The 27,890-nt window shown below is 41.1% G+C and overlaps 1 protein-coding gene and 1 long non-coding RNA gene across 2 annotated transcripts in view; one reads left to right on the top strand and one right to left on the bottom strand.

Moving 5' to 3' along the window:
* The window catches only part of LOC149448718 (serine/threonine-protein kinase N1-like), a 128,194-nt gene that overhangs the window by 74,319 nt on the left and 25,985 nt on the right, over positions 1 to 27,890 (top strand). The window contains exons 8-17 of the mRNA XM_089651777.1: positions 1,315 to 1,424; positions 2,698 to 2,841; positions 5,881 to 5,956; positions 9,038 to 9,152; positions 9,429 to 9,483; positions 9,594 to 9,649; positions 15,317 to 15,392; positions 18,509 to 18,600; positions 20,512 to 20,688; positions 23,871 to 23,933. Coding sequence (XP_089507903.1) covers positions 1,315 to 1,424; positions 2,698 to 2,841; positions 5,881 to 5,956; positions 9,038 to 9,152; positions 9,429 to 9,483; positions 9,594 to 9,649; positions 15,317 to 15,392; positions 18,509 to 18,600; positions 20,512 to 20,688; positions 23,871 to 23,933 — 964 coding nt within the window. The remainder of the gene's footprint in view (positions 1 to 1,314; positions 1,425 to 2,697; positions 2,842 to 5,880; positions 5,957 to 9,037; positions 9,153 to 9,428; positions 9,484 to 9,593; positions 9,650 to 15,316; positions 15,393 to 18,508; positions 18,601 to 20,511; positions 20,689 to 23,870; positions 23,934 to 27,890) is intronic.
* On the bottom strand, positions 405 to 27,612 carry LOC149448719 (uncharacterized). Its single transcript, XR_016305805.1, has 4 exons — positions 27,273 to 27,612; positions 1,819 to 1,969; positions 1,300 to 1,415; positions 405 to 1,213 (listed from the first exon to the last, which is right to left on the bottom strand). It is a non-coding gene; the product is annotated as an uncharacterized LOC149448719 (long non-coding RNA).

Below are 27,890 nucleotides of genomic sequence, written 5' to 3'. Positions count from 1 at the left end.
GATCGAGTTGCCAGAAAGAAGCCTTTACTGTGCCAATGCAACAAAAAAACCTGGTTATAATATACCCAACAACATGTTGACACATCACACCTACAGGCTTTTTTGTGGTTTTGGTGCAGTAAAGGATTCTTTCTGGCAACTCGATCATGCAGCTCATTTTTGTTTAAGTATCATCATATTACACTCCTTGAAACAACCACACCTTCTTTTTCCAAAGCAGCCTGTATTTCTTCTGGAGTTACCTGTAGGTTTTTCTTTGTATCCTGAACAACTCTTCTGACAGTTGTGGCTGCAATCGTTCTTGATCTACCTGACCTTGGCTTGGTATCAAGAAATCCCCAAATTTCCCATTTCTTAAGAAATATAAGTAATGGAGTTAAAAAAATGGAACAATACGACTGGCATAGTCAAGGCTTTGGATATCTTTTTATATCCTTTCCCATCTCTATACACAGACACTAATTGCAATTTAAAAAGACACAGAAGTGGGAAATTAACCTTTTAATGCAATTTTAACCCGTGTGTGTCACCTTGTGTGTCTGTACCAAGGCCAAACATTCCAGGGTATGTAAACTTTAATTGTTGCCATTTGGGCAATTTCTATTATCATTATGATTTAAAAAGGAGCCAAACAACTATGTGATAATAAATGGCTTCATATGATCACTATACTTAAACAATTTTTTTTGGCATGATCCGTCATATTTTAAATATCAATGCCTAAATTGAAATCTGTATGACCAGCATTAGAACTTCACTTTTTATTTAATTTATAGCACCATATTGTCTACACTGCTCTCGTACAGAGGACTGATTCCTGTTTATATTCCTTTTAAAATAGCTCATGTAGAATCAGTGACAAAACAGAAAAGAAACAGGAAGGAAAGAGAATATTTTGTAATAAATGAAATTACACTTATAGTCCAACCCCCCCGCACATACAGCACTGCTCCAAACCTGCACCTCGTGCAATCTTCGTGGGCATCTGTTGAAAGATATAGATGAATAGGAGTCCCACACCAGAGACCTTTTCCTTCTAAGTGTTCTTTATTGAACCATCCATATTATAGTTGCTTCCATGACTTCCCTGCCCATGGATCGTCTTGCCTTAACCTGTTTCACCAAATAGTTTGACCACAAGGATTTTTAGATGAAAAAGTGTTCTTCCAGTCTGAAGAAACATCACATTCTCCTTTCTATATTCAAACCTGTTCTGTAAAAATGAAATGTAGAAGCCAATTGGTTGTTGTGGGCAGCAGGGAATACTTTTAATTCAAGAGTTCCTTTGTGTATTTGTACCTTTCGTATCTGCAGATGAAATCAGCGTTGTGTTACGGTTAGACAATACTGTAGTGGGACAGACTTCTTGGAAAACAGAAGGACGGGACACGTGGGATCAGGTCTTCAAACTACAGCTTGAAAGGGTGAGAAAAACAGATGGAGATGGAATAACCTCAGAAAACATGAGGAGAAGATAAGATAGGATTGAGATAGATAAACTGATTGATTAACCCCTACCCACCACTGTGAGCTGACTCCTTTAATCTCCACCACTGTGCTACCACATATGCATACAGTGGAAACAGATTAGGATAGCATTGCCAAGATATAGAAAGTTGGAAAGAGAAAAGGGGAGAGAGTGGAGGCATGCAGTTGCAAGATAGGGGCCATTGCATTATATCAGCAAACATTATCTTATAACCTCATGAGTTTTAAAAACTTTATTTTATAACCTTATTATACTTTTTTTAATTTACTTGACTTTTACATATATATAGTGAGACCCTGGCTGGCAGAATTGTGGATGGTGTTTCTCACCTGCACAATGTGTGTCTGTTATGGAGAACACAAATTTTTGTTTTCTCAGATCTCAAAAAGTCCAGTTCCAAGTCCTGAAGCCTGGGGGCTTTGTAGAGCTTTGGGTGGGATAAAGCCTCCATTCTTAGGTCCACATCTTACATTATTAGACCTAATGCACATGGGGAGAAAAAAACACAGCCTTTAGAGACATTTTTCTTTTTTTTTTTTTTTAAGTCTCTGAATGCAGCTCTGTTTTAGCCAATGTGTCCATGCACATTGTGGCATTTTGATTCATATTTTAAAACAGCTTTCTGCAGCATAAAAATGCCCAAAAAACTGCATTCAGACAGGTGCTTACTGGCATAATTAATGCAAATATGTGCATATACATGTACATGTGTATATGCGTACAAATGGGCATAAATTCATTCTAGTAGCTAGAATACATGAATATTTACATAATTATGTGCCAAACTAGCATTCTTTCCGATGGAATTTTCTGGCAGCTCCTGGCAGAAGGATCCAGCGTAGATGGGAGTATTTTATTAAATCCGTGTGCATGCAGCCTAAATGTCAGGCCTTTATATATGTGATATGAATGATGCTCAGACTTGTCTCTCACTCTCTACTGTGAGGACGGGCTGCTGGGTGAAAAGGCTGACTGCTGACAGAATGCTGAATGCCACAAGAACAAAATACTGTATATTATATATAAATTATACTAACACATATGAGAGACAGTGAGAACTGTTCTGGCTCGAAGTGGGCCATGCCTGCACCATGGGGTATTGCTGTTGACTTCCTATAGTTCTGTCATCATATAATGTTCACTATCTGCAATGCATCATACTGATTGCCCTTTCTCTGTGTTGTGTACATTGGCTTCTATGTGTCCAGGCACGAGAGCTACAGGTATCTGTGTACAGAAAAGATTTTCGCTCCCTTTGTGCCATTAAATATGTGAAGCTGGAGGAATTTCTGGATGATCAAAGACATGAAACCTTTCTGGAGCTGGAACCTCAGGGAACGCTACTGTGTGAGGTACAGAAAGCTTATTGAAGTTACACAGGTGATGTTTATTTAAAGTGTATATCCAGCAAATTTTTTTATAGTTTTGGATAGATTTGAGATAGGATTAGTGCCTCTGTTGGGTTTTACTGTTCCACCAACAACAGTTTTACAGCCAGTGAGGAAAAAACTCCAAAAGCAATACAGAGTAGGAGAAATATAGTACCTCTGTACATTTCTATTTCTATAGGTGCCCATGTTGCAGATTTCCTTCACTTCCTGTCTAGTGAAACCATTGTCACCAGTACAGTAAGTGAGGAGAAATTTCTCTTAACGCAGTAAAAGCAACAATAACCCAACATAGGTGCTAACTCTTCTCCACGCCATCCAAAACTAAAGAAAAAGATTGACTGGACATAAACTTGAAAGAGAAATAAAGACATACACAAAAAGTTGCTTTCAGTTATAGAAGACAGTAATAGTTATCTGTTGGGATTTGGAGATATTGTATTGAGATGCAGCAAAGAAGACATTTTGAAATTTTGTAGCAAGAGCAGCAAACACCCTTTGTATATTCTCGCTGTGGTTTTTAGGGTTGTACTTACCCTCTTTGGGGAAACAGTAAAACATCTGGGGTAAATGAGATGTATTGTAGCTGATCTCTAGGCAAAGCACTTTTTACACAGCTGAACTACAGTACATAAATATAAATGCATACCTAAGGCATTATGTCCAGTCAGTTTTGTGATACCCTTGACAAACAACAAAAAAAGTCCTCCACTACCCTAGACTTCTTGCATACTGCATTACTATTGAGTAATACATTCTGGCCAGGTTCATTGCTTTGTTCCTTACACCTACATATTGAGGTAACATGCAGGAAAATGTATGCTTTTAGCATGTTTCCCTAACGTGTCAGAGCAGTACCATTGATTTAAAATGGAACTCTGCTGCTCAATTACAGTGAGTGGCAACACACCTATGCTGTAGCACACCACAACACAGATGTCCCTAAGGCTACGTTCACACTAGTGTTGTCAGCAGGTGGCAGACAGGCGTTTTGGAAGCGTTTTTAATACTTTCCAAACGCCTCTGAAAATTTTGCACATTGCAGCACATAGTGCTGTTCACACGGAAGCGTTAGCATTGCGGCAAAGTGGACGCCTCTGGTCGAGTCGGGAGGAGTTGAGGCCTCTTATTCAAGTCTATGGTGCCGCTCCGCAAACGCCTGGCCTGCATTTGCGGTGCAATTGCGATGCGGTTGCGAGGTGTTTTCAGAGCATTAACACCATTTAAACGTCATTATAGGCGTTTGTGGGGCGTTTTTAATGCTTGGCAAACGCCTACCAACCGCCGCAAAACCGCGCTACTGCGGTTTTGGAGCATTTGCAGAGTGTTAAAAACGCTTCACAAACTCCGGTCTAACACTTGCAAACGCTATAGGGGCGTTTGGTAAGAGTTAGAAAAAAAAGTCAAGTGTGAACAAGGCCTTACTGTGGTATGTTGTGTTATAAAAAAACTGTCACATCCATTTTATTAGCAGTTGAAGTGCATTAGCACCTATTGCAAATGAATAAGTTGCCTTAACACATTACACAGTGCAAAAGTCGAGGGACAACAAAGGTCCAGGGGGGCCTTTAAGAAGCTTCCGTGTTTGAATTGAATAGCAATGTGCAATATAGTAATCCCAAATGGCACCTAGTACTGCCTCTCCCTCTCCTATTCTGAGTGATACTGTACAGCAAATTTAATAATATCAATACCACAACCACAATATATTTCATGAGTCCATAATTAGATTACATTGTGTTGTTTCAGCCTGGATTTGAAATAAATATATATATATATATATATATACACACTATATTGCCAAAAGTATTGGGGCACCCATCCAAAATTATTGGATTCAGTGATTCTAATCACCTCCATTGCCACAGGTGTCAAGCACCTAGACATGCAGACTGCTTCTGCAGACATTTGTGAAAGAATGGGTCGCTCTCAGGAGCTCAGTGAATTCAAGTGTGGTCCCATGATAGGTTGCCACCTGTGCAATAAGTCCATCCATGACATTTCCTAGCTACTAAATATTCCACGGTCAACTGTTAGTGGTATTATAACAAAGTGGAAGCAACTGGGAACAACAGCAATTCAGCCACTAAGTGGTAGGCCACATAAAATGACAGAGCGGGGTCAGCGCATGCTGAAGCGCACAGTGCGCAGAAGTCACCAACTGTCTGCAGATTCAATAGCTAAAGACCTCCAAACTTCATGTGGCCTTCAGATTAGCACAACAGTGCATAGAGAGCTTCATGGAATGGGTTTCCATGGCCGAGCAGCTGCATCCAAGCCTTACATCACCAAGTGCAATGCAAAGCATTGGATGCAGTGGCGTAAAACGCGAGTACTTGCCTGACTGCATTGTGCCAAGTGTAAAGTTTGGTGGAGGGGGGCTTATGGTGTGGGGATGTTTTTCAGGGGTTGGGCTTGGTCCCTTAGTTCCAGTGAAGGGAACTCTTAAGGCGTCAGCATACCAAGACATTTTGGACAATTTCATGCTCCCAGCTTTGTGGGAACAGTTTGGGGATGGCCCTTTCCTGTTCCAACAAGACTGCACACCAGTGCACAAAGCACGGTTCATAAAGACATGGATGAGCAAGTTTGGGGTGGAGGAACTTGACTGGCCTGCACAGAGTCCTGACCTCAAACCGATAGAACACCTTTGGGATGAATTTGAACGGAGACTGCGAGCCAGGCCTTCTCGTCTGACATCAGTGCCTGACCTGACAAATGTGTTTCTGGAAGAATGGTCAAACATTCCCATAGACACCCTCCTAAACCTTGTGGACTACCTTCCCAGAAGAGTTGAAGCTGTTATTGCTGAGTGGGCTAACTCAATATTGAACCCTATGGACTAAGACATTGATGTCATTAAAGTTCATGTGTATGGAAAGGCAGGCCGACCAATACTTTTTGGCAATATAGTGTATATTGCTGAACCTCAGTTTCAATATTATGTACCAATTCAAATGTCAATATCGTATACCTAATCCTTGCATTTGTATTATATTCCAGGTGGCATTTTATAATCCAGTCATTGAAAGATTTTCTAAATTGCGACGACAAAAGAAAATTTTCTCCAAAGAACATGGTTTGTTGGGTTTTCAGTAATGTGCCTGTCCTGTTTATTTTTTGTGAGATCTGTGCTACTGTATATTCACACCTTTTCAAAATAGTTCAATATTCTTAAATCAAATCTAGGACAAATTAAGCTTCTCTCATATCTGCCTAATCAGCACAATATTTAAGCCAAAAAAGAACTGTTTTTTCAAAGGCCTGTCCCTTCAGATTGAAAAATAAAATTCAGTCTTCTTACAACTGCAGTAATTGGAAAGAGTCCTGTATAAAAATACATTGCTGCCCCTGGAATGACAGCAGTCACTCTATTAGTTTTTCCTCCAAAACCTGGAAAATATATAACCGGCATGGGAGTCTTTCCCATCTAATAGTGTGCAGCAGCAGCCCTGAAGAAGGGAGAGTCATTTCTTTTGAAACGCATTGGTTTGATGTACTTGTCATTATTCTCAATCAATGCCTCTTAATCTATGATCAAAAGTGCATTCTTATGAACATCGGGTGCTCTTCCTTTCTTATTCCAAGTATAAAAATACATTAAGTTGTTAAGTTGTATATTTGTGGTGTATAATGGAAAAAATTGTGATATTAAAGTGTTACTAAACACACAACAGTAAAATCAGTCTGTATATGCAGTAAATCATGTTTACTATACTCACAGTGGAACCTAAGGAGTTAATCCTCTGTATTGTGTAAAAAGGCTGTTTGGTCTTATTTTCTCTGCCCCTCCTCTTGTTCAAATGTCCACCTGATAAGACAGACTGAACCTGTAGTCACATGCACATGCTCAGTTTAGTGTGTATTTCTAAAGAGGTTTTTTTTCTTGGGAGAGTGCATGTGATCAGCACAGGGCCAATCTGCACTGTCCAGACAGAGGTCAGGGGTTTTACATCCTCCTAGAGCAGAAATAAAACTCCACCTACAAGCTTTAACCAGTGCTCTGCTGAAGTCACAAGACTGCTATTTACTGCTGATGAGAAAAGGTATTTAGCAGTTTGTATTTACTAAAATAATTGCATGTTGTGTGTACTGTGGGAGACCAGATATTGTGAATGCAGAGTCCTGGGTTTAGTATCACTTTAATATCTATCTTTTCCATCAATTTTCAGGCCTTTTGTGCCCAGAGTTTAATGAAACCTGGATGCCCATTTATTTATTTCATTTTATGCTCTATTTTAATAAAGACTCTTTTGTGTTTTTAGTGAGGGACTGTTGGATAGATTAACACTTCAGTTCTGTTTTCAGGTATCCACAGCAAGGAGTATAGCGCTGAGAAATGTTATTATAGAGATTGCTGTGGGGAAAGGGTTGAAGCCCAACTCCAGCCAAAACAGGGAGCGGACAGGGGCAGACTGACCATTTGGAAACTTGGGCACTGCCCGAGGGCCCGGGGTCAGTAGGGGGCCCCATGAGATGCCCCTGGTACCTTTTTCATAGGCTTTTTTGAGTTTGGGCAAGGACACAGGGGCCCCATGATCCCCTATTGCCTGGGGGCCCCATGAGTTGTCAGTCCGCCCCTGTTTAAGAAGCGTTAAACCTCTGTCAAATTTTGTTATGGTTATCTTTGTCCCAGTTTGAGATATTTTTCCTTATCACTTGTCTGTCAGAACAGGGAGTAAAGGAAAGATTTAACACATGATGCCAAACAGTTACTGTTATCTAAAAACAGTAAACTATTAATATGGCTAACTGAATTTATCTCAGTAGTCATTAAAACCTGACTCCTTTGTTTGGACCAAACTGGTCCAAACAAACTATTTGCTTCATTAACCCAAATTGCTGTATAAACTGTACATAGCATCAGCTGTATAAATTATAAAGTGCTGTGTTCGGGCAGTAGGATGGGGACTTCCCATTTCATTCCCAGAACAAAATTGAGTCATGCTGAGCGCTGCCATTCATAATAAGCCTTGTATTTCTTCAATAAATACATCCTCTGAATGGCTGAGGTGGAGATCGTGACATCATCTGCCCCCCTCTCCACCTCAGCCAATAGATGAGCAGTGCTTGGCATGGACTCGATTTTGTTCTGGGCGCAGGACAGGAAGTCTCCATCCTGCTGCTGGAACACAGCTCTTTATATTGTATGTAACTGATGCTACATATAGTTCACACAGAGCCCCCAGCAGGCGCAAACAAGATAGAAAACTGGAGTTCGGCTTTAAAGCGGAGTTCCACTCACACTGTGAAAAAATAAAAGTCAGCAGCTACAAAAACTGTAGCTGCTGACTTTTAAAAAACAGCCACTCATCTGTCCCATGATCCCGCGGTGTCCTCCCCGCAGCCTGTTTACCAGCCGTCTGGTGTTCCAGGCGCTGGCATCTTCAGTGTGGGCACCCGGCTGTGACAGCTTGCGGCTGTTGTTTGACTGTCTAGCTGGTCCAGTGGCTTTAATAAAATCAAAATCTGGAACAGTCCACCTGACTTTACTTATTACATACTTATAGGTCTGTGACTCAAAGAGTATTGATATGAGAGGCAGCACAGTACCTAGAAAGAAGAGAAGCAGCGCCATCTAAGTGCAGCAATAAAAACAAATAATTTATTTCTACAAAGATGGCAACTCACAATAGTAGTCAAATGAGGTCTTGTCAAACTGGTGTCAAACGCTGTGCAACTCTGGTCCAGTTCTGCTGCAGGCAGGTCTCCTATGCACTGTCCTTGACTGTGCTGGTGTTTCCCAGATCTTTCTGGTCGGTGTGGATCCACAGGGCTGCCGACCACGCTGGGAAACAAGAAAGTTATAGAACCTCTGTCAGGTTTTTCCTGTCTGTGTTCTCACTGGGGAGATTCCCCTCTTTGTTTCTCCTGGTGGCCATTGCCACCAGGACAGAGAGTGATGGGAAATCCAAAATGTTACAGCTGTTACCAAAAGGAATATAGGGGAAATCTTCCAATTGGGATACCATGTTTGGTGAGAACTGTTCAAAGAAAGGATTTCCTCCTTATTTTGGAGAGATTTCCTCTCAATTCCCATTGTGTCTTCAGGACAGGAAGTGATGGGAAATATCTCTAATTTTTTAATGTTATGAGCTGCTATGGTTACTCTACATTTCTAGTCTGTGTTAAACTATATTTCATGGGCATTTCTACCCAGGCAAGGCCTTCCTCCGCGCTCGACAGATGAACATAGACCCCTCAACATGGCTCCGCCTCCTGCGCAGAGCTATTCCTGCCAGCACTGGAGGGTACAGTCCTGCAGAGCGTGGAGCGTGAGTCATGTGATCTTACATTAACTCTTGCTGTGTCTGATCTGCAGTCCTCCTAGAGATGTCATGTTTGTCCTGGTGCCCCTGAAGCTTCCATGTTTACCTTTCACCTCTTGCTAACTTGCTGCCTATTCCATTTCTTCTAAGGTTAGCTGCTTCCCAGTCCTTTTCTATTACAGGGAACACCCCTTGTTTGCTCTGTTATATGTTTTTCAGTGTCTAGTTTTCTGGCCATCTTATATGTCCTATCATTCATTCTCAATTTTGATTGGTTTTTAGAGATCTGAACCTGAATTCTCTTACACTGGAATCCAGCCAAGAACCTAAGGATAAGGTAAGAGATAGAAGATGGCCAAAATGGCCATACTGAGTAATAATAATCCCTTGTCTTTGACTATTTTTACATTGTACGGTGTAAATGTATTGCGCTTTTGTTATTAACAGGTGGATAGACCAGTGCTAAAGGAAAGTCCAGCCACAAGGAGGGACAGTCAGAGACGGTCAGTGCCCACCAATTTATGCCTCATCATCCTTGCAAACGCACACAGGTTCACATACCCCCTGCTGTCACTGCTTTATTGGCTTAGTCCTGACAATTGGGGTCTAGCAAACAAAGGGTGCTACAGCCAAAAGTCCAAAGGCATATATATGTGTTCATGTTTGTTGTACGCACCAAGAGATTTGCAACACACCCCTGCTACACAGCACAAACAGCAGGGTGACACACATGTTCATTGTCACAGCTAATGAGTACAACAATGGCACGCTGCTGCCTGCAAGCTTGCTGATTGGACAGTAACTGAACAGCAGCACACTGTTGAGTTAATCTCTACATTCTCCTCTTCTGTAAGCATATTCCCTGAGTTAGACTGACAGCACTGCGCAATGCAATACAACCTTATTGGCTGGCCCTGCAGTCTCTCTATCTCCAGGGTGTTATTTATACAAGAGACAACAAGAACAAAATAGTTCTTGCCCATGGAGACCAATCGGGATTCAATGTTTATTTTATAATAAAATGGAAAGAAGTTACCTGATTGGTTACTATGGAGAGCAACTCTTTTGTTTACAATTTCATCTCTATTTTTTTTTTTTTTAGAAATTTTCTTTTTGTGACTAGTTCTGTTGTGCAAATGATTACAGAAAGCTAATATACAAACAGGTTCAGGTGCTTAAAACTAACTGTAGTAAAACCACATTTAATATTTTTTTTTATACATACCTGGCCTATATGGCATTTTATATATGATGGAAAATAGGTTCACTTAAGTGTGCACCCACAAAGAAATTTCTAAAGACCAAGCCGTTTCTGACACTTTTTGTTTACATGTAAAAATAAGTATTTTTTGCTAGAAAATTACTTAGAACCCCCAAACAATATATATTTTTTAAAGCGGAGGCCCTAGAGAATAAAATGGTGGGTGTTGCAATTTTTCATGTCACACAGTATTTGCACTGCAGTTTTTCAAACATTTAAAAAAAAAAAAATACACTTTTTAAAATTTTAATGCACAAAAAAACACAATATAATACCCAATTGTTTGGTAAAGTTAAAAATATGATGTTACACCGAGTCTTTAAAATTGCGTATGCCCGTACAATGGTGACAAACAACATACATTTTATTATCCATAGGAGATGCTTTAGAAGCCTTTACAGGTTAGCATTTTCAGTTTACACAGGAAATATACCTAACGTGTGGGAAAATTGCTGTTTGCTTGCATTCACTGTCACTTTCATTAATTTTTTAATCATTTTTATTGTTATTACAAGGAATATACACTTACTGGCCACTTTATTAGGTATACCTTGCTAGTGCCAAGAAAATCTCCCCCACACTTTTACACCACCAGTCTGAACCATTGATACAAGGCAGAATGGATCCATGCTTTCATGTTTTTTACACCAAATTCTGACCCTACCATCTGAATGTCGCAGTTTCCAGTCTGCCCATTCTCCTCTGACATCAACAAGGCATTTTTATCCACACAACTGCCACTCACTGGATATTTTTTCTTTTTCGGCCATTCTCTGTAAACCCTAGAGATGGTTGTGCGTGAAAATCCCAGTAGATCAGCAGTTTTTCAAATACTCAGACCAGCCCGTCTGACACCAACAACCATGCAATGTTCAAAATCACTGAAATCCCCTTTCTTCCCCATTCTGATGCTTGGTTTGAACTTCAGCAAGTCATCTTCACCATGTCTACATGCCTAAATGCATTGAGCTGCTGCCATGTGATTGGCTGATTAGCAATTTTTGTTACCAAGCAATTGAACAAGTGTATCTAATAAGGTGGCCGGTGAGTGTAAATACCCCCTGTGATAGCAATATGCAGTCACAGGTAATCTTTATGGAGAGATCAGGGGTCTATTAGACTGCAGATGTATTCTTTGCCCTTAAAAGTATCTGATCACACCAAGTTTGTGTGATCAGATGCTTTCCCATTTTAAAAATGGTGCTGTTTAAAAAATGGGGCTGATCCAGCGAAACCAGAAGTGAAGAATACTCATCGTTTCCAGTTTACTATACCATAGAGGTAGTCAGAGCAGAAACCCAGGTTGGTCGCTTGGGTCTCCCAGTGGAACGGGAAAACCTGAGAGAGCCACAGAAGGTGGCAGGAGGGTGGGATGACCCCTCCCGCTGCTCATAAAAGCAATCTATCTGTTATTTAGCTGCTAGGATTGCTTTTACAAGAAAGCTGACCATTGGCTCTAAAAAATAATAATGGGATGATGCCAGCTGTAGGCATTATCCTGGTATAACCATTCAAGTCCGGTGACGTGTGGGTATGTTGTTGCTTGGCAAGTGGCTAAAGAAGACAGTACCCGTTGTTAAAACTAATAGTAATAGTATGATGATGGTGACTATTGTTATTATTTATAATAATACATTTTAATAAAAACAAACAAAAAGTCAGAAGAGCTTGGCAAGACATAAAATATACTTACCATTGATTATTTATTTATTTATTACAGGTACTTATATAGCGCCGTCAATTTATACAGCGCTTTACATATATATTGTACATTCACATCTGTCATTTAATCTGGTATTAACTTACCATTTAATTCAGAAGAGGTTTTTTTTTTTGTTTTTTTGTTTTTTTGGATAGTGGTGAGGGGTGAGAACCCCTGTCAGATGTTATTGCTATATTTTCCCCGAGAAAATATAGCAATAGAGAGATTCACTCTCTTTTCTTTTCCTGGTGACTACTCTCAACAGGTCTGAAATTGAGGGAAATTTCAAAACTTTGTTTTCACCAGAATAGAAATAGAGGGGAAATATACAATTAAGTAGATTTGTACTAAAAGGTCAGATCTCCCCAGTGGTATACTGATGACAAAAATATTTTATTTCACCATTTCCCACTATTCAAAATAAAAAATAAATGCGTTGATCATAATTAAACATTGAAAAGACAGTGGCTCCAGTTTGTCTACAGATTCTTGCCTGTCTCAGATGATGACATGACATAGTTGGCCCTGGTTCATGCAGTCCTTGTTCCCCTCCATTGTTCAATATGCTGTGCTTCTGCTTAGCACAGAAACTTGGTGCTTGGCAATCTCCAGGATTAGACATCCCTTGGGCACCACCAATCTTCTTGCTGGTACAGCAGAAACGTTCCAGAGGATGATACCTGGTCCCGTCCCATATTCAACTGATCAAAAGATAAAAGTATGGTTCCCTTGGTGCAGACACTCAGCAATAAATGTCTCTATTTGGATACTCTCATAGCAATACATCAGATCACTTTACACTGATGGAAGGAAAGTTCCGCTTCTCTTCTTATGCCACCTTGATTTATTATCACACTTTATATACCAGTGCCATCTGTAAACTTTCCTCTATTGTATTATTCATGCTATTACTGGATTTTGCATTACTCCCAAGCTGGCAGATTGCATATGGAAGCAAATTATGGTCAGAATTGTTGCATTGTTCTTGTACCATAACTGTGATTTGTAGAAAGTAGTTTTTGCATATCCATATACACTCACCGGCCACTTTATTAGGTACACCTGTTCAATTGCTTTGTAACACAAGATGCTAATCAGCCAATCACATGGCAGAAATTCAATGCATTTCGGCATCTAGACATGTTGGAAATGGCTTGCTGAAGTTCAAACCAAGCATCAGAATGGGGAAGAAAGGGGATTTAAGTTTGAACATGGCATGGTTGTTGGTGCCAGATGGGCTGGTCTGAGTATTTAAAAAACTGCTGATCTACTGGGGTTTTCACGCATAACCATCTCTAGGGTTTACAGAGAATGGTCTAAAAAAGAGAAAATATCCAGTGAGCCTATGTAAATCTTTGAAAATTCAAAGTTTGCTGCATTCCTATTTATGGGCTCAAAAATAGCCATGGAAACCTTAACCAAAAAGCTTATTTAGAAAATAAAAAATGCAGTGACTATGAGAAAGATTGCATAGCAACCTAACAGATTTCAGATTCCTGCAGTCACTTTAATGGAGGAGAAATTGCCATTGGCTGGTGTTGGTCACTGTCTTGTTAAATAACTGCTCCATGCAAAATAAAATAGGCAACATATAGTAGGTAGCCCTTCCAAAGGAGAAAACCAACAGTTCTCAAGTGCTGCAGCCATCTTGGAAATAAATTGGGCTAAAAAAATCAGCAAATTACACATAGGAATTAAAATATTGCATGCATTATGGTCTTTGAACCCAATTTGCTGCTTAGAGCTTATAGCATTGTTAGTAATAAAAAATGTTTTTTAAAATCTCAAACCCCTTACACACTTCCTTACACACTTGCATTTTTTTATTTTTCACACACATGTTAAAATCAGCATTTTTAAATCCTCCAAACATTATATATTTTCTGAAAGCAGAGGCCCTGGAGAATAAAATGGTGGCTGTTGCAATTTTGATATTTGCACAGCCTTTAGCAAATGCACATTTTTAATAAAAAAAATACACTAATTTGAATTTTAACTGACTTAAACACAATATAAAATCCAATTTTTGGGTATAACAAAGCAGTTGATGCTGTGACGAGTAAGATACCAAAGCTGGCAAGACACAAAATTGCATGTGACTATGAAATGGAGAAAAAGTACAGCACCTAATTTTTTCATAAGTGATGCTTTAAAGCCCAGATGAGAGCTTGGGAACTACCATGGATGGCAGTGGGGAGGAGGGCTGAGGTGGCCATCTTCAGTACCGTAAAAGTTGAGCATGGTATAACCACTTGCCGACAGGACACATATCTACGTACATATGCCAGCAACTCATAATGTTCAAAAGGTTAGAAGGTTAGAAGCATGCATTAAAGTGGAATTTCAGTCAAACCGCTAAATATTTATAACAAGTATTTCCATATGGCCAAAAATGTACACAGTGCTTTAAATATTGAACACTCACATCAGTCCCTGCCCTCAAGGAGTTTACTAGCTAATGTCCCTATCTCACATGTATTTATATCATTCCAATAATCTACGCAGTGCTTTACATATTGTTCATATTAATCTTTCCCCTCAAGGAGCTTACAGTCTAAGGCCCCTTTTCTCAATTGTATTTATATACTGTAGCTCCAACAGTTTACACAGCACTTTACATATTATACATTCACATTGGTCCAGTCCCTGTGCCCTCAAGGACCTTACAAGCTAATATCTCTACTTGACATATTGGGGCTGAATAACCGTCCATCATATGTGTCTGGGTTGGATTTCAAATCAAGGACACTAGGCCTGCAAGGCAGAAAGGCTAACCACTAAGCCATTGTGCTGCTATACATCTATATTTAAAGTTACTAAATCATGCCTATATATGATGTACAGTACCTGTAAAGAAGAAAGCATATACTTACCTCTCTTGCTGCCCCCATCTCCGAACGTTGCTCTGATCATGAGAAATCCTCTCCTGAAGTTCTCTGCAGGAAACACTTTCCATGTTGCTTCATCTTTCTGGACAAGTCCATAGAAATGGCATAATGCAGGCGTAATTTGGATGGATATAAACTATACATAAACATAAAGATTACCCAGCATCTGTGGCTGGTTAAAATAGGTAGGGCATTGTCAGTATCCATGGAGCCACTATCATTTCATAGATTTAGAAATGAGATAGGTTGAGCTGTCCATTCCACTCTTCTATAGACATGGTTTATTCACATATTCATATACACATGTATGTTTTTACAGAGCACAGAGTGTCTCTCAACTTTCACTAGAAGACTTCAGGCTGATGGCTGTCCTGGGAAGAGGACACTTTGGAAAGGTGAGTGACGAAAGACAGTTTTATCATTCAAATATGAACCACAATCTGGGTGGAGACCCAAGAGAACCCCTTGCTTCTGTTACTGGAGTCTTCTGACTGCCATAGAAGTTGTGTGCTTTTATATTACATGTCTTTTATAAGGTTCCAAAATAAGGGACTGAATCAAAGAGCCAGTGATTTTTAGTTTAGATGTGGCCTGATGGGCTGAATAAGTCTGTGGCTTCTTACTTATCTTATACTCCAACACTCCATAATACTCCAACAGTGAAATCTCCCTGGACTCTGTTCCTGGCCACCTGCAAGTTTTTGGTGTTCCCACCTAACTTTGGTGTTCCAGCATCTCCAGTTACATTCTCAATAATAAGGAATAAAATGAAAATCAAGATGAGAGAGTGGAAATCCCTCCAAATGGTCATATTAGGTGTGCAGAGATTGTGCAGAGATTTCACCATATTAGGTCAATCACATCGACATTGCCAATAAGCCCAAGTACTCATAAGAAACCATTGATTTTACAACCATCTCCACCATTTTGTGAACATCAGCTGCTGGAATGGGAACGCCCCCAGCTCGTTAGCTCAGCAATGATAGCTACCGTCCAGGTTCTAGCTTCCAGGCTCATCACTAGTTACTAATCTCAATTCAAAAATTTAAAGTGGTTGTAAAGGCTTAAAGTTTTTTTACTTTAATGCATTCTGTGCATTAAGGCAAAAAACCTTACGTGGTATGTGTCAATTGACACACGCTGCCCGGCTCGGGATCAAGCCTGCATGAGTGCCCCCATAACAGGCAGCCTGCTATGGGGGCACTCGGAAGGGAAGAGGGACTGAGAGCACTGGCGGAAGACCCCAGAAGAGGAGGTTCAAGGCTGCTCTGTACAATACCTTTGGACAGAGCAGGTAAGTATGACATGTTTGTTATAAAAAAAAAAACAAAAAAGTTACAATCTCTTTAAAGTTTTCATTGCAACAGGAGTAGAGTAGATACCTATTCCTAAGATGATTTTCAAAGATGGGATTTCCTCTCACTTCTGTTGTGTCTTCAGGACAGGAAGTGAAAGGAAATCTCTCCCTCACCCTTTCTTACTCTATCTTATTTTGTTTTAATTTTGTTTTACTGAAAGTTTTGCTGCTCTTTCTCTATGTGGGGAAGCAGGGATCTCTCTGCAGAGCTCTGACATGTCCCCTGTGAGTCTGAGCTAGAGCTCTTCAGTCACCAGAGAGCATGAGCTTTGCCGATTGAAAAGCTATAGGTCTGACTCATCAGGGAGTCTGTTGGACTTCTGCAGACAGATTGCTGCTTCCACACAGAGAGCAAGGGTCCTTCTCTGCAGCATGCTGGCAGAGGACAGACTTTTCTTCTCAGGTTGTGGTTACTTCCTTAATCAAGTAAACTGTAAGACTTTGCACAGCTTTTTTTTTTGATGCACCTGCAGTGGATTTAGCTGAGTCAAACTGAATGTTTATTTGGGTTCTAACCACCTCTCGCCCGCCATATAGTAATATGACGGACGCAAGGTGGTTCTCTCGTTCTGGGAGGATGTCATATGACGTCCTCCCACTCTAACCGCACATGCGCGGCTCCTGGAGAGCGCAGCGTGGCGATCGGCGGTGCGCTGTGTCCCTCGGACACAGCGGATCACCGATCCACGGAAAGAGCCGAAAATGGCGGCTTGGTCATGTAATCAGCTGTGTCAAATCACAGCTGATCACATGTAAACATGGAAATGCCGGCATTTCTCTCCCCACGAGCTGTCACGAGCAGGAGAGGAGAGCCAGTAATCGGCATTCCTCGGAGGGGACATATACACAGATCATCAGAGCACTGATGATCATTGTGCCCTGATGATCTGTGTAGCCCCAGCAATGCCACCTGTCAGTGTCCATCAGTGCCAGCTCTCAGTTCTCATCCATGCCACCTGCCAGTGCCCATCAGTGCCACATTTCAGTGCCACATCAATGCCACATATCAGTGCCCATCTGAGGAGCTGCCTTTCAGTGTCACCCATCAGTGCCAGTCAGTGCCACCTATCAATGCCAGTCAGTGCCACCTATTAGTGCTGCCAATCAGTGCTACCTATCAGTGCCAGTCAGTGCCACCGATCAGTGCCAGTCAGTGCCGCCTATCAGCATGCATCAGTGGCGCCTATCAGTGCTGCCTAACAGTGCCAATCAGTGCCACCTAACAGTGCCAGTCAGTGCCGCCTATCAGTGTGCATCAGTGGCGCCTATCAGTGCCGTCTAACAGTGCCAATCAGTGCCACCTAACAGTGCCAGTCAGTGCCGCCTATCAGTGCCACCTATCATTGCCGCCTATCAGTGCCATATATGAGTGCTGCCTTTCAGTGCCCATCAGTGATGCCTGTCACTGCCCATCAGTGCCACCTACCAGTGCCTCCTCATCAGTGCCCATCAGTGCCACCTATCAGTGTCCATCAGTGCAGCCTATCAGTGCCCATCACTGCAGCCTCATTAGCGCACATCAGTGAAGGAGAAAAATCACTTATTTACAAAATTTTATAACAAAAACTAAGAAAAAACTTTTTTTTTTTCAAAATTTTCAGTGGTTTTTGGTTTGTTTAAGAAAAAATAAAAAACCCCGAGGTGATTAAATACCACCAAAATAAAGCTCTATCTGTCACAAAAAAATGATAAAAATTTCATATGCGTACAGTGTTGCATGACCACGCAATTGTCATTCAAAGTGCAACTGTGCTGAAAGCTGGAAATTGGCCTGGGCAGGAAGGGGGTATAAGTGCCCGGTAGACAAGTGGTTAAAGCTTGCATAAAATGTTTGGACCTATAAAAATACAGTCTTTAAAAAAAAAAAAAAAATCTCCTTTACTTGTCTGCATTACCCAAGACATAGCACTTTGCAGTGTGGCTGTTTGTACACCAAATTTAGTAAAATAGTGAAATTCTAGCACAGTAGCAATATATCTCCATTATCATACCTCATCACTTACATCAATCCACATCACAATGGTTTACATGTACTGTACAAAAACATAAATAACCCAAACATTTCACAGTCTTGTTTGGTCTTAGTAAGTGTTATAAAGTAGTTGCCACCAATTCTGTCATCTTTTTAAACCAATGTTTGTGTCTCGTTGTCAGGTTCTACTCTCAGAATATAAGGCAACTGGGGAATTATTTGCTATTAAAGCTTTGAAAAAAGGTGACATTATCGCCAGAGATGAGGTGGAGAGGTAGGTATCCAGGACAAGTCCCTTCTGACCTGATTTGGAGAGAAAAGTAAAAAATGGAGTTATCGCCCCTAGCAATAAGATTCCAGCTGTCATTGTTCTAGTGCAGGCTAGAAAACGACAGCAAGCCTCTGATTGACAGTTGTGGGCACCAACTGTCTGTTGTTATTGTATAGATAGAACATGCAGCGCTAATAAAATTCTAAAATTGAAACAAGCGATCATACCATGCAATAATCAAAATAATAACAATCTAATCACTGCTTGATTATAATTAAAGAAGGATAATGAAATATGATTAGCGTCCAGAGATATGCTCTATATTGATGAATGAGTATATCCAACATAAGTGTTCTGCTGTGCACAGTGCAAACTCTCAAAACAGGATGGTGAGAAAATCAGTGACTTCTGTGACCATGTTCATCACACAGAGATGAATGTAGATTGCACTAACCAGAAAGCGCAATAGTAATGCGCCTTTGAGTGTTAACCAACTCCTGGTCATCCGCCTATGGGAACTGGATCACAGCGAGGATCGTCTGGCCTGCGTCAGTTAAGCAATTATCACACCCTCAGGGTCTCCAGGTACCAGGGGAAAAGTAATCCTCTCACCAGCAGGGGGAGCTTGTTTCACCATACATGCAGTGGCCACCAGGTCATCCTTATATGCCTTGAAGGGGGGGGGGGGCTCGGGAGTAACGAGCCAGAACACAGAAGAATCTGATAGTGTAGTACTTTAATGAAAGCCACAGGGATATAGTATACTAGTAAAAATGCACTACTCACATGCAGTAGTAAAAAGCTGGCAATGGAGAAATAAAAAATGGCCACCAGCCGTCCACGAGGGCCGCGCGGTGTGATGTCACAGGATTTAGGGCACCTCCCTAACGCGTTTCGTGCTCTTCTGGTTAGTGCAATCTACATTCATCTCTGTTTAATGAACATGGTCACAGAAGTCACTGATTTTTACTCATTCATCAATATAGAGCATATCTCTGGACGCTAATCATATTTCATTATCCTTCTTTAATTATAATCAAGCAGTGATTAGATTTTTATTATTTTGATTATTGCATGGTATGATCGCTTGTTTCAATTTTAGAATTTTATTAGCGCTGCATGTTCTATCTATACATTTACTATGGAGGCTCCTGGTGTTCGCCTTTTGTGCTAGTCGCTTTTTGGTGATTATCCAGCGCTTGTATTTTTTCTGTTTTTTACTTTGTCGGTTGTTATTGTAACAGCTAGACCTTTGGCTTCATTCAGATGGGCGATGGCACCCATGCTGTATGCAGGAGGTGTTCGTTTTGGCATCTGTGTCTATCTGGTGCTGCATGCAAACTGCCTATGGAAGTAGATGCGGGCACAGCGGCTGCACAGACACAGCCACATGTCAAAATTTGACAGCCGTGGAGGAGCAGCTGCTGGGCACAGAATGTACACTGTGTTCAGGACTTGCTTCTGCACAGCTGTTAGATTTTGAGATGGGGCCGCTGTGTCTGCCTCCACTTTCATAGACTGCCAGCACACATCTTGGCGCAGAAGCAGACGCCAAAACAAATGTCTCCTGCGCTCAATACGGGTGCCGGCATGCCTCTAAATGAGGCCTTTCAGCTATTCTGTTTTGATATAATGGGGTTGTTTTACTAAAAGAGAAACAGGCTGTTCGCTTTGCCAGGGAATTTTCACTTTGCAAGGGAACTTTTCCGTAGCTTGGTGAATGATGACTTTCATCATCTGATCATGTGCAAGCAAAAACACATTTATTTTTCATTGCATGTGTTTGGGTATTGTTTGCAAAGTGAGTTTTCACCACATTCACTAAGCTTAGGGAAAATTCAATGAAAATTGATCTGCCTATTTGCTTTTAATAAATCAACCTCTATGCCTCATTTCACCCCTTAATTTCTACAGCCTCCTGTGTGAGAAGCGTGTGTTTGTGGCGGTGAGTGGTGCCTCCCATCCATTCCTGCTCAGCCTCCTCGGCTGTTTTCAGACTGCGGAGCATGTCTGCTTTGTTATGGACTACATGGCTGGAGGGGACCTGATGACCCACATCCACACAGAGGTTTTTGGCCAGCCACGTGCCACGTGAGTACATATATTGGTGTATCTGAGGTGTAAACTAATGTGGCTTGTTCAATAAAAGCACTGGAAAGAGCAGAAGTTATCAAAAAGTAGCATAATCTCTGAAGTGGGACTTCATGTAGGGTGCTATGGGTGCTGAACATTGCATCATGTTTGTTGCTTAAGGGGCTCATTCAGATAGGTGTATGTATTTATGCAGGATCTTGCTGGTAGCAAGTATAAAATCTGCGTTGAGCCAACATCAGCAATGTGAGTCAGGCTATGGTCATTTATGAATTCATTAATGACTAGCCAATGACGAGCTGTCACAGCATAAATGGCTTATTCAGGGCCAGTATGTAACCATCAGTAGAGTGTAATCAGTAGCACAGTTGATGCTTATTACATATTCTTGATATATATATAGTTGTGCTCAAAAGTTTGCATACCCTGGCAGAAATCGTGAAATTTAGGCATTGATATTGAAAATATAACTGATCATGCCAAAACTCTTTTTTTTTAAGGATAGTGATCATATAAAGCAATTTGTTCTCACATAGTTGTTTGGCTCCTAATGATAACACAAATCACACAAATAGCCCTGATCAAACGTTTACATACCCTGGAATGTTTGGCCTTGGTACAGACACACAAGGTGACACGCACACAAGTTAAAATGGCATTTAAAGATTCATTTCCCACATCTGTGACTTTTTACATTGCAGTTAGAGTAGGTGTACAAATAATCAATGAGTTTGTTAGCTCTCACATGGATGCATGGAGGAGGCTAGATACTGAGTCATGGGGAACAGAAAAGAATATTCAGAAATAACAGAAATAATAACAGAAATAATAACAGAAAAGAACAAAAAAGATATTCAAAGCCTTGAATATGCCAATCAGTACTGTTCAATCACTTATTAAGAAAATTCGGGGATCTCCTGATACCAAGCATCAGGTACCAGGTAGAGCAAGAAAGAGTGCAGCCACAACTGCCAGAACATTTGTTCGGGATACCAAGAAAAACCCACAGGTAACCTCAGGAGAATTCCAGACTGCTCTGGAAAAAGATGGTATGGTTGTTATTATTATTATTATTATTACATAGTGTTTATATAACGCCAATAGGTTTGCTCAGCGCTGTATAATAAAGTGGGGGGACAGTACATGAGACAATACAGTAACAATACAATACACAAGGGGTTCGAGGGCCCTGCTCTTTCGAGGTTACAATCTAGGAGGGGGGGGTAGAGGTACAGGAGGAAGTGGCTGTGGGGGATGGAGTGGTAAGAGGAGTGGAGGAGAACGGCTGTTAGGTGAGGGTGGGGTAGGCTTCCCTGAAGAGGTGGGTTTTCAGGGAGCGCCTGAAGGTGAGGAGGGTAGGTGACAGTCTGATGGATTGGGGTAGGGAGTTCCAGAGGATGGGGGAAGTCCTGGAGAAGTCCTGCAGTCGGGCAAGGGAGGAGGTGACCAGGGAGCTAGAAAGTAGGAGGTCTTGTGAGGAGCGAAGGGTGCGGGTAGGGTAGTATTTGGGTATCAGGTCAGTGAGGTAGTTTGGGGCAGCGTTATGGATGGCTTTGTAGGTCAGAGTTAGTAATTTAAATTTAATGCGTTGGGCAATCGGGAGCCAGTGAAGGGATAGGCAGAGGGGGTGGCAGAAGAGGAGCGGTTGGTGAGGTGGATGAGTCTAGCCGCTGAGTTCAGGATATAGACTGAAGCGGGGATAGCTGGTGTTGGGGTAGGCCGGTGAGAAGGTTGTTTCGAAGAAGCACAAAAATCAATACTTGAATAAAAATTAGCAGCATGGTCTTGTTGCCAGAAATAAGCCTTTACTGCGCCAATGCCACAAAAATGCCTGGTGAGCCATGTCAAGGTGTTGTCAAGCATATCGTAACCAAGCTTTTTTGTGGCATTGGCACAGTAAAGGTTTCTTTCTTGCAACTCAACAATGCAGCTCATTTTTGTTCAAGTATTGTGCAAACTTTTGAGCACAACTGTACAGTGCCTTGAAAAAGTATTCATACCCCTTGAGATTTTCCACAGTTTACAACCAAAAACGTAAATGTATTCTGTTGGGATTTTATGTGATAGACCAACACAAAGTGGCACATAATTGTGAAGGAAAATGATAAATTGTTTTCAAAATGTTTTACAAAGAAATATGTGAAAAATGTGGCATGCATTTGTAATCAGCCCCCCCGCAGTCAATACTTTGTAGAACCACCTTTCACTGCAATTACAGCTGCAAGTCTTTTTGGGGATGTCTCTAATAGCTTTGCACATCTAGAGAGGGACATTTTTGCCCATTCTTCTTTGCAAAATAGCTCGAGCTCTGACAGATTGGATGGAGAGCGTCTGTGAAGAGCAATTTTCAAGTCTTGCCACAGATTCTCAATTGGATTTAGGTCTGGACTGTGACTGGGCCATTCTAACACATGAATATGCTTTGATCTAAACCATTTCATTGTAGCTCTGGCTGAATATGTACTTTTTCAAGGCACTGTATGTCAGCCATGAGCAGCAGCAGTGGCCAATAGAGTTCAGGTTTACAGTAAGCATGCAAATGTTAGCACAAATGTTTACATGTGTACACATCCCAATATGGCCTAAGCCTAGGTTCACATCTGTGTGTTATGTGAATGGGCTGCTATATCCATAAGAAATGTGGCGAAAGAAGTCCCTGACCCTTTTTTAAAAACACGCCACACAGAATCTCATGGTGATGCAGCATCATGTGGTTTCACATTATGTGAAATTGTGCACAGGTGCCCGATGTATTGAGGTGCCATAAGGAATTAATGGCACCCCCTGTATCTGCTAAGGAGAATCTCTATATAGGTCAGGAACGCTTGTGATTATGTATGCATCCTTAACCTGTGCGTATGTGAACCTAGCCTTAAATATGTCCCTGGACTCAGCTGTGTCCCTGTTTTTTTTTATGCTGTTAAATGCAGAGGAACATTACGCTGCCCAGAGCAACAGTTTTTATAGGCTCATAGACTTCAGTAATGCTGTGTACAGATGCATACTAAACTACCGTATATGTTGTACCCATCTATACAGAGCATTTTTTATAGCTGTATGAATGAGTAGTTATTGAATAAGCGTTGATGTGCATATTTGGGGTTCTCTGAACCCTTGTACACATATTGAAAATGCAGAGGGCTTCTATCTGTCATTGTAATTTGTAATCTTTCCTCTCTCAGGTTCTATGCTGCCTGTGTACTCCTGGGACTTCAGTTCCTGCACAGTAAGGACATTGTCTATAGGTGAGCTGGTGACATTTCTGTGTACTCTATATCTTACATTATTCATCTAAGACCGCTTTTATCAACTTTTCTACCCAAGCGAAACCCCTAAAATAATTTTTGAATTTTGGGGGAACACCTGCTAAAAACAATTCATTGTTGTCCAATAGGAAAAAGGCCCCTTACATTAGTGGTAAGTAGGAAGACTGCAACCCTTAAAGTGCTGGTCTAAATGCCACCCTTACAGACAGCTAAAAGAGATAACTGGGGTTATATTGCTGGCTTAGCCAAGTGGCGTTGGCCCTGGAACTATGCAGGCACTATCAAATTGGAGGTCTATAAGCCACAATCCAAGAAACCCATAGCAGCCTCTGGAGGAACCCTAGGGGGCCAGGGAACCTTGGTTGAGAACTGCCTTCTATAGAGATACTCAGATTGTTATCTTACAGGATGAAAAACCATTGCATCTAGGTCCAGTGTTACTTACTCGTAACTACAGAAAATATTCTTACAAAAAAAGGCCCTATAGTCCATCTACATAATCTTTTGCCTGCATACTGATAGTGTAACACTTCTTGAATTCTCAGAAGGTTCATTTATTTGTGTGGTTATAGGTAGGCGGTTGGGGGGTAGGAGAGGATTTTATGCTGTCTTATTCCATTGGTGAGATTTCCCTTCACTTACTGTGTTGAAGACACAACAGGGAATGTGTGGAAATCTCTACAAGGACAGGGGAATACCAGTTTAGGTGTCCCAATTCTAAGACTTACCCTCACCTCTTATACTTGTGACAGTTTGCATTTTCTCTTTATTTCTATTTCAATGACAGTGGACACCAATTCAAATGAAGAGGTTACATCTACTTAACAGCAGTAAAAATTGTGCTAACCCTTTCCTACTTTATCCAAAACTCCAAAGGAAAGGTTTTGGATAGACATTTAAATCAGTTGTAAAGGCTCATGGTTTTTTACCTTCATGCATTCTATACATGAAGGTGAAAAATCTTCTGTTTACAGCAGCCCCCTCCAGCCCCCTAAAACTTACCTGAGCCCCATCCGGATCCAGTGATGTACACGAGAGCCTCGGCTCTCCCAGATCACTGCTTCCTCAATGGCTGATACAACAGCAGTAGCCATTGCCTCCTGTTGCTGTCAATCATAGCCAATGAGGAGAGAGCAGGGGATGCGCCTAGCTATGCTCCATGTGTGCATGGACTCACAAGAGCAGCGGCTTGTGGTTGCATTAGTTTTCTTTTTTTTTTAAGCTTTTTTATTTTATTTTCACCGGATAATTATGGGAATAACACACTTCCTGTTCTAGAGTGACTATGCTCACTTCTGCACTGTGTCTATGGTGAGAGCCATGGTTGTCACACAGACTGGACTTTAAACGTTTCTGCCTCTCTTCATCTTCATTACATGGTGGGTGGGGAGATCTGTAGTTTCCAAAGGAAAGATAAAATTGTTTTATACTTTCAGTTTAGCTCACAGGAAGTGACAAGGACACTGCATTTCTGGCAAGATTAACAAGTATTTTCTGTATTTGCTGAAAATATTTCTGAAAAATGAAAATAAAATAGTCACATCAAAGGACATGTTATCTGTATTATAATACATGTTTGTTCTTGAGTTTTATTATACTGTGATTCGAACAAACCCTCGGCACAGCAGATAGACTGACAGTGGTAGGTTGTGCACTGTGGAAAAGCCAGGCTCCCTTGCATTGCATTGGGAGTTATTTAGACCTCATACACACTGAGCATTAAAAACGCTGCTTTTAGGGGCATCTGACTTTTTTTCCCTCTAAATACCCCTTCATGCACACAGAGGAGTTTAGAGACTTTTTGGCAGAATACAAATAAATTCTTTAAAAATCATACAATGTGATTTCCTGAAATTTTTTTTTTTTAATTCTGTCTCTCAGAGTGGGAATGCACCTACAATATGAATTTCAGACCCCTCCATGATCTCTAAGTGGGAGAAGTTGCAAAATCCCAGGGTGTTCAAATACTTCTGTTCCTCACTGTATATGGTATCACTGCGATCGTCTAGAGCTGGAAAATTTATTTGGGGTTGTTCTTTGGTAGTAGGTTTTGGTAGTAACAAGAAACACACAGCTAAATTTAAAACAATTTATATTTTTCTACAATTTGGGGCCAGTTTTCCTTTGAGAATAAAAAAAAATCAGGAGATATCCATTACCATTTACCACCAAATGAAAGCCTAATTTTTCCTGAAAAAAACGCGGTATAATTCACCTGGATGTACAAAGTAGTTGTGATGACATGTACGGTTTTACTAACACATGTCAACATTGCAAAATTGTGCTTAGGCGTTAAGATTTGTTTTACCCTTAGGCATGAAGGGGTTAAGTATAAATGAACACACAGAAGGTATATTCAGACTCAGTCTGCTGTACAGTGTAATCACTATGCCAACATAACTTAGAATAGAGTTCTGTACCACTAGACTGGAATTAAAGTGTTACTAAACCCACAACAGTAAAATCAGTCTGTATACGCAGTAAAGCATGCTTGTTGTACTCACTATGGAACCTAAGGGGTTAATCCTCCGCATTGTGTGAAAAGACTATTTGATCCTGTCTTCTTTGATCCTCCCCTTATTCTGCTGTCCCCAATCCATCTGCTGATAGTACGGAGCTGTAGGAGTCACACTTCACATGCTCAGTTTGGTGTGCATTGCTAGAGAGGTTTTTTTTTCTTTGGGAGGGTGCATATGATCAGAACAGGGCCAATCAGCACTATCCAGACAGAGGGTCAGGGGTTATATAGCCTCATAGGACAATCAGAACAGAATGAAAACTCCTTCTATAAGCTTTAGCCAGTGCTCAGCTGGACATTGATAGAAGTCACAAGACTGCTCTAACTGCTGATGACAAAAGGTATTTAGCAGTTTATATCTACTAAAATAATTGCATTTCCATGTTCTGTATAAAGTAGGAGACCAGATATAGTGAATGCAGGGTCCTGGGTTTAGTAACCTTTTAACTCATGAATCAGCAAAGTCAGCAATGAACTGTGTATACAAGCATTACCTGCAATGTGAATAATAATACTGTAACTAGTCTAGAGTGCACTCTAGAGAATGGCTAGGATATAGTGCAATGTTCCCTCAGAGGTAATATTTAGCATAAGCAGTAGATGAAGGTCTCTATGTTGCAGCTGTAAAAGGGCAGTCCTTACTCTTCCGCCACGTTGAGGCCCTGATGTGCTGTTGGTGCACATGAGTACAGTCCCAGTCTGCAGGCAACAAATAAGGCTACAAGATGGCTGTATGATCAGTTCCTAAAGGGCTCAGTCTCTCTAGCAGCAGACAGTAAAACCCCACAGCAGCAGCTCACCAGTCCCAGTAAAATTGCAGCTCGCCATCCGATCACACACAGCGTCCGATCACACAACCTTCAAACTCAGTACTCCGGATCCCTCTCAGGCCTCCAATATGCAGTAGTGATGGTGCACATTGGACAGTGATGTGCACTTTTTGATCTACTGTACCCCACAGCAGGAAGAAGCTGTGTCCTGTACAGCCTAGGAAAATGCAGCTCTTACCCCTCCTCCCACCAATCTCCTCTCTGGGAAATGTAGTTCAAAAGCTCTTGATTACACAGTAGAATTTCTCATCAGGGCTACAGTTCCCACAGTGCTAGCTGGCTTAGTCTATTGAACTCTTTCTGCTCAACAGCTCCTTACTTGTGCTGAAACAGTTCAGCACCGCAGGGCAGCAGCTGAAGGGAGCAGCTGCAGCCAGTGTTTCTCTCACGCTCATGCTTAGCCAAGCAGCTGGCTACACTTAAATCACCTGTCCAATGTCCATATGCTGTGAGCAGTGACAGGTCTTTGTGTAGGTCTGTGCATCTACAGAATTTAATGTACTGAATGGCCTACAGTGGATGAACAATGCTGCTATTCAGAGTGTTGGGAATTATTAGTGGTAGTTACATTATGAAGATTAGATTGTT

The sequence above is a fragment of the Staurois parvus genome, unplaced genomic scaffold (genome assembly GCF_062004578.1).
Source record: "Staurois parvus isolate SC_StPar_1 unplaced genomic scaffold, SC_StPar_1.0 ptg000662l, whole genome shotgun sequence".
In the NCBI taxonomy this organism is placed as follows: Eukaryota; Metazoa; Chordata; class Amphibia; order Anura; family Ranidae; genus Staurois; species Staurois parvus.
The sequence above is the reverse complement of the archived record's forward strand: the minus strand, read 5'-3'. Positions and strand labels throughout refer to the sequence as shown.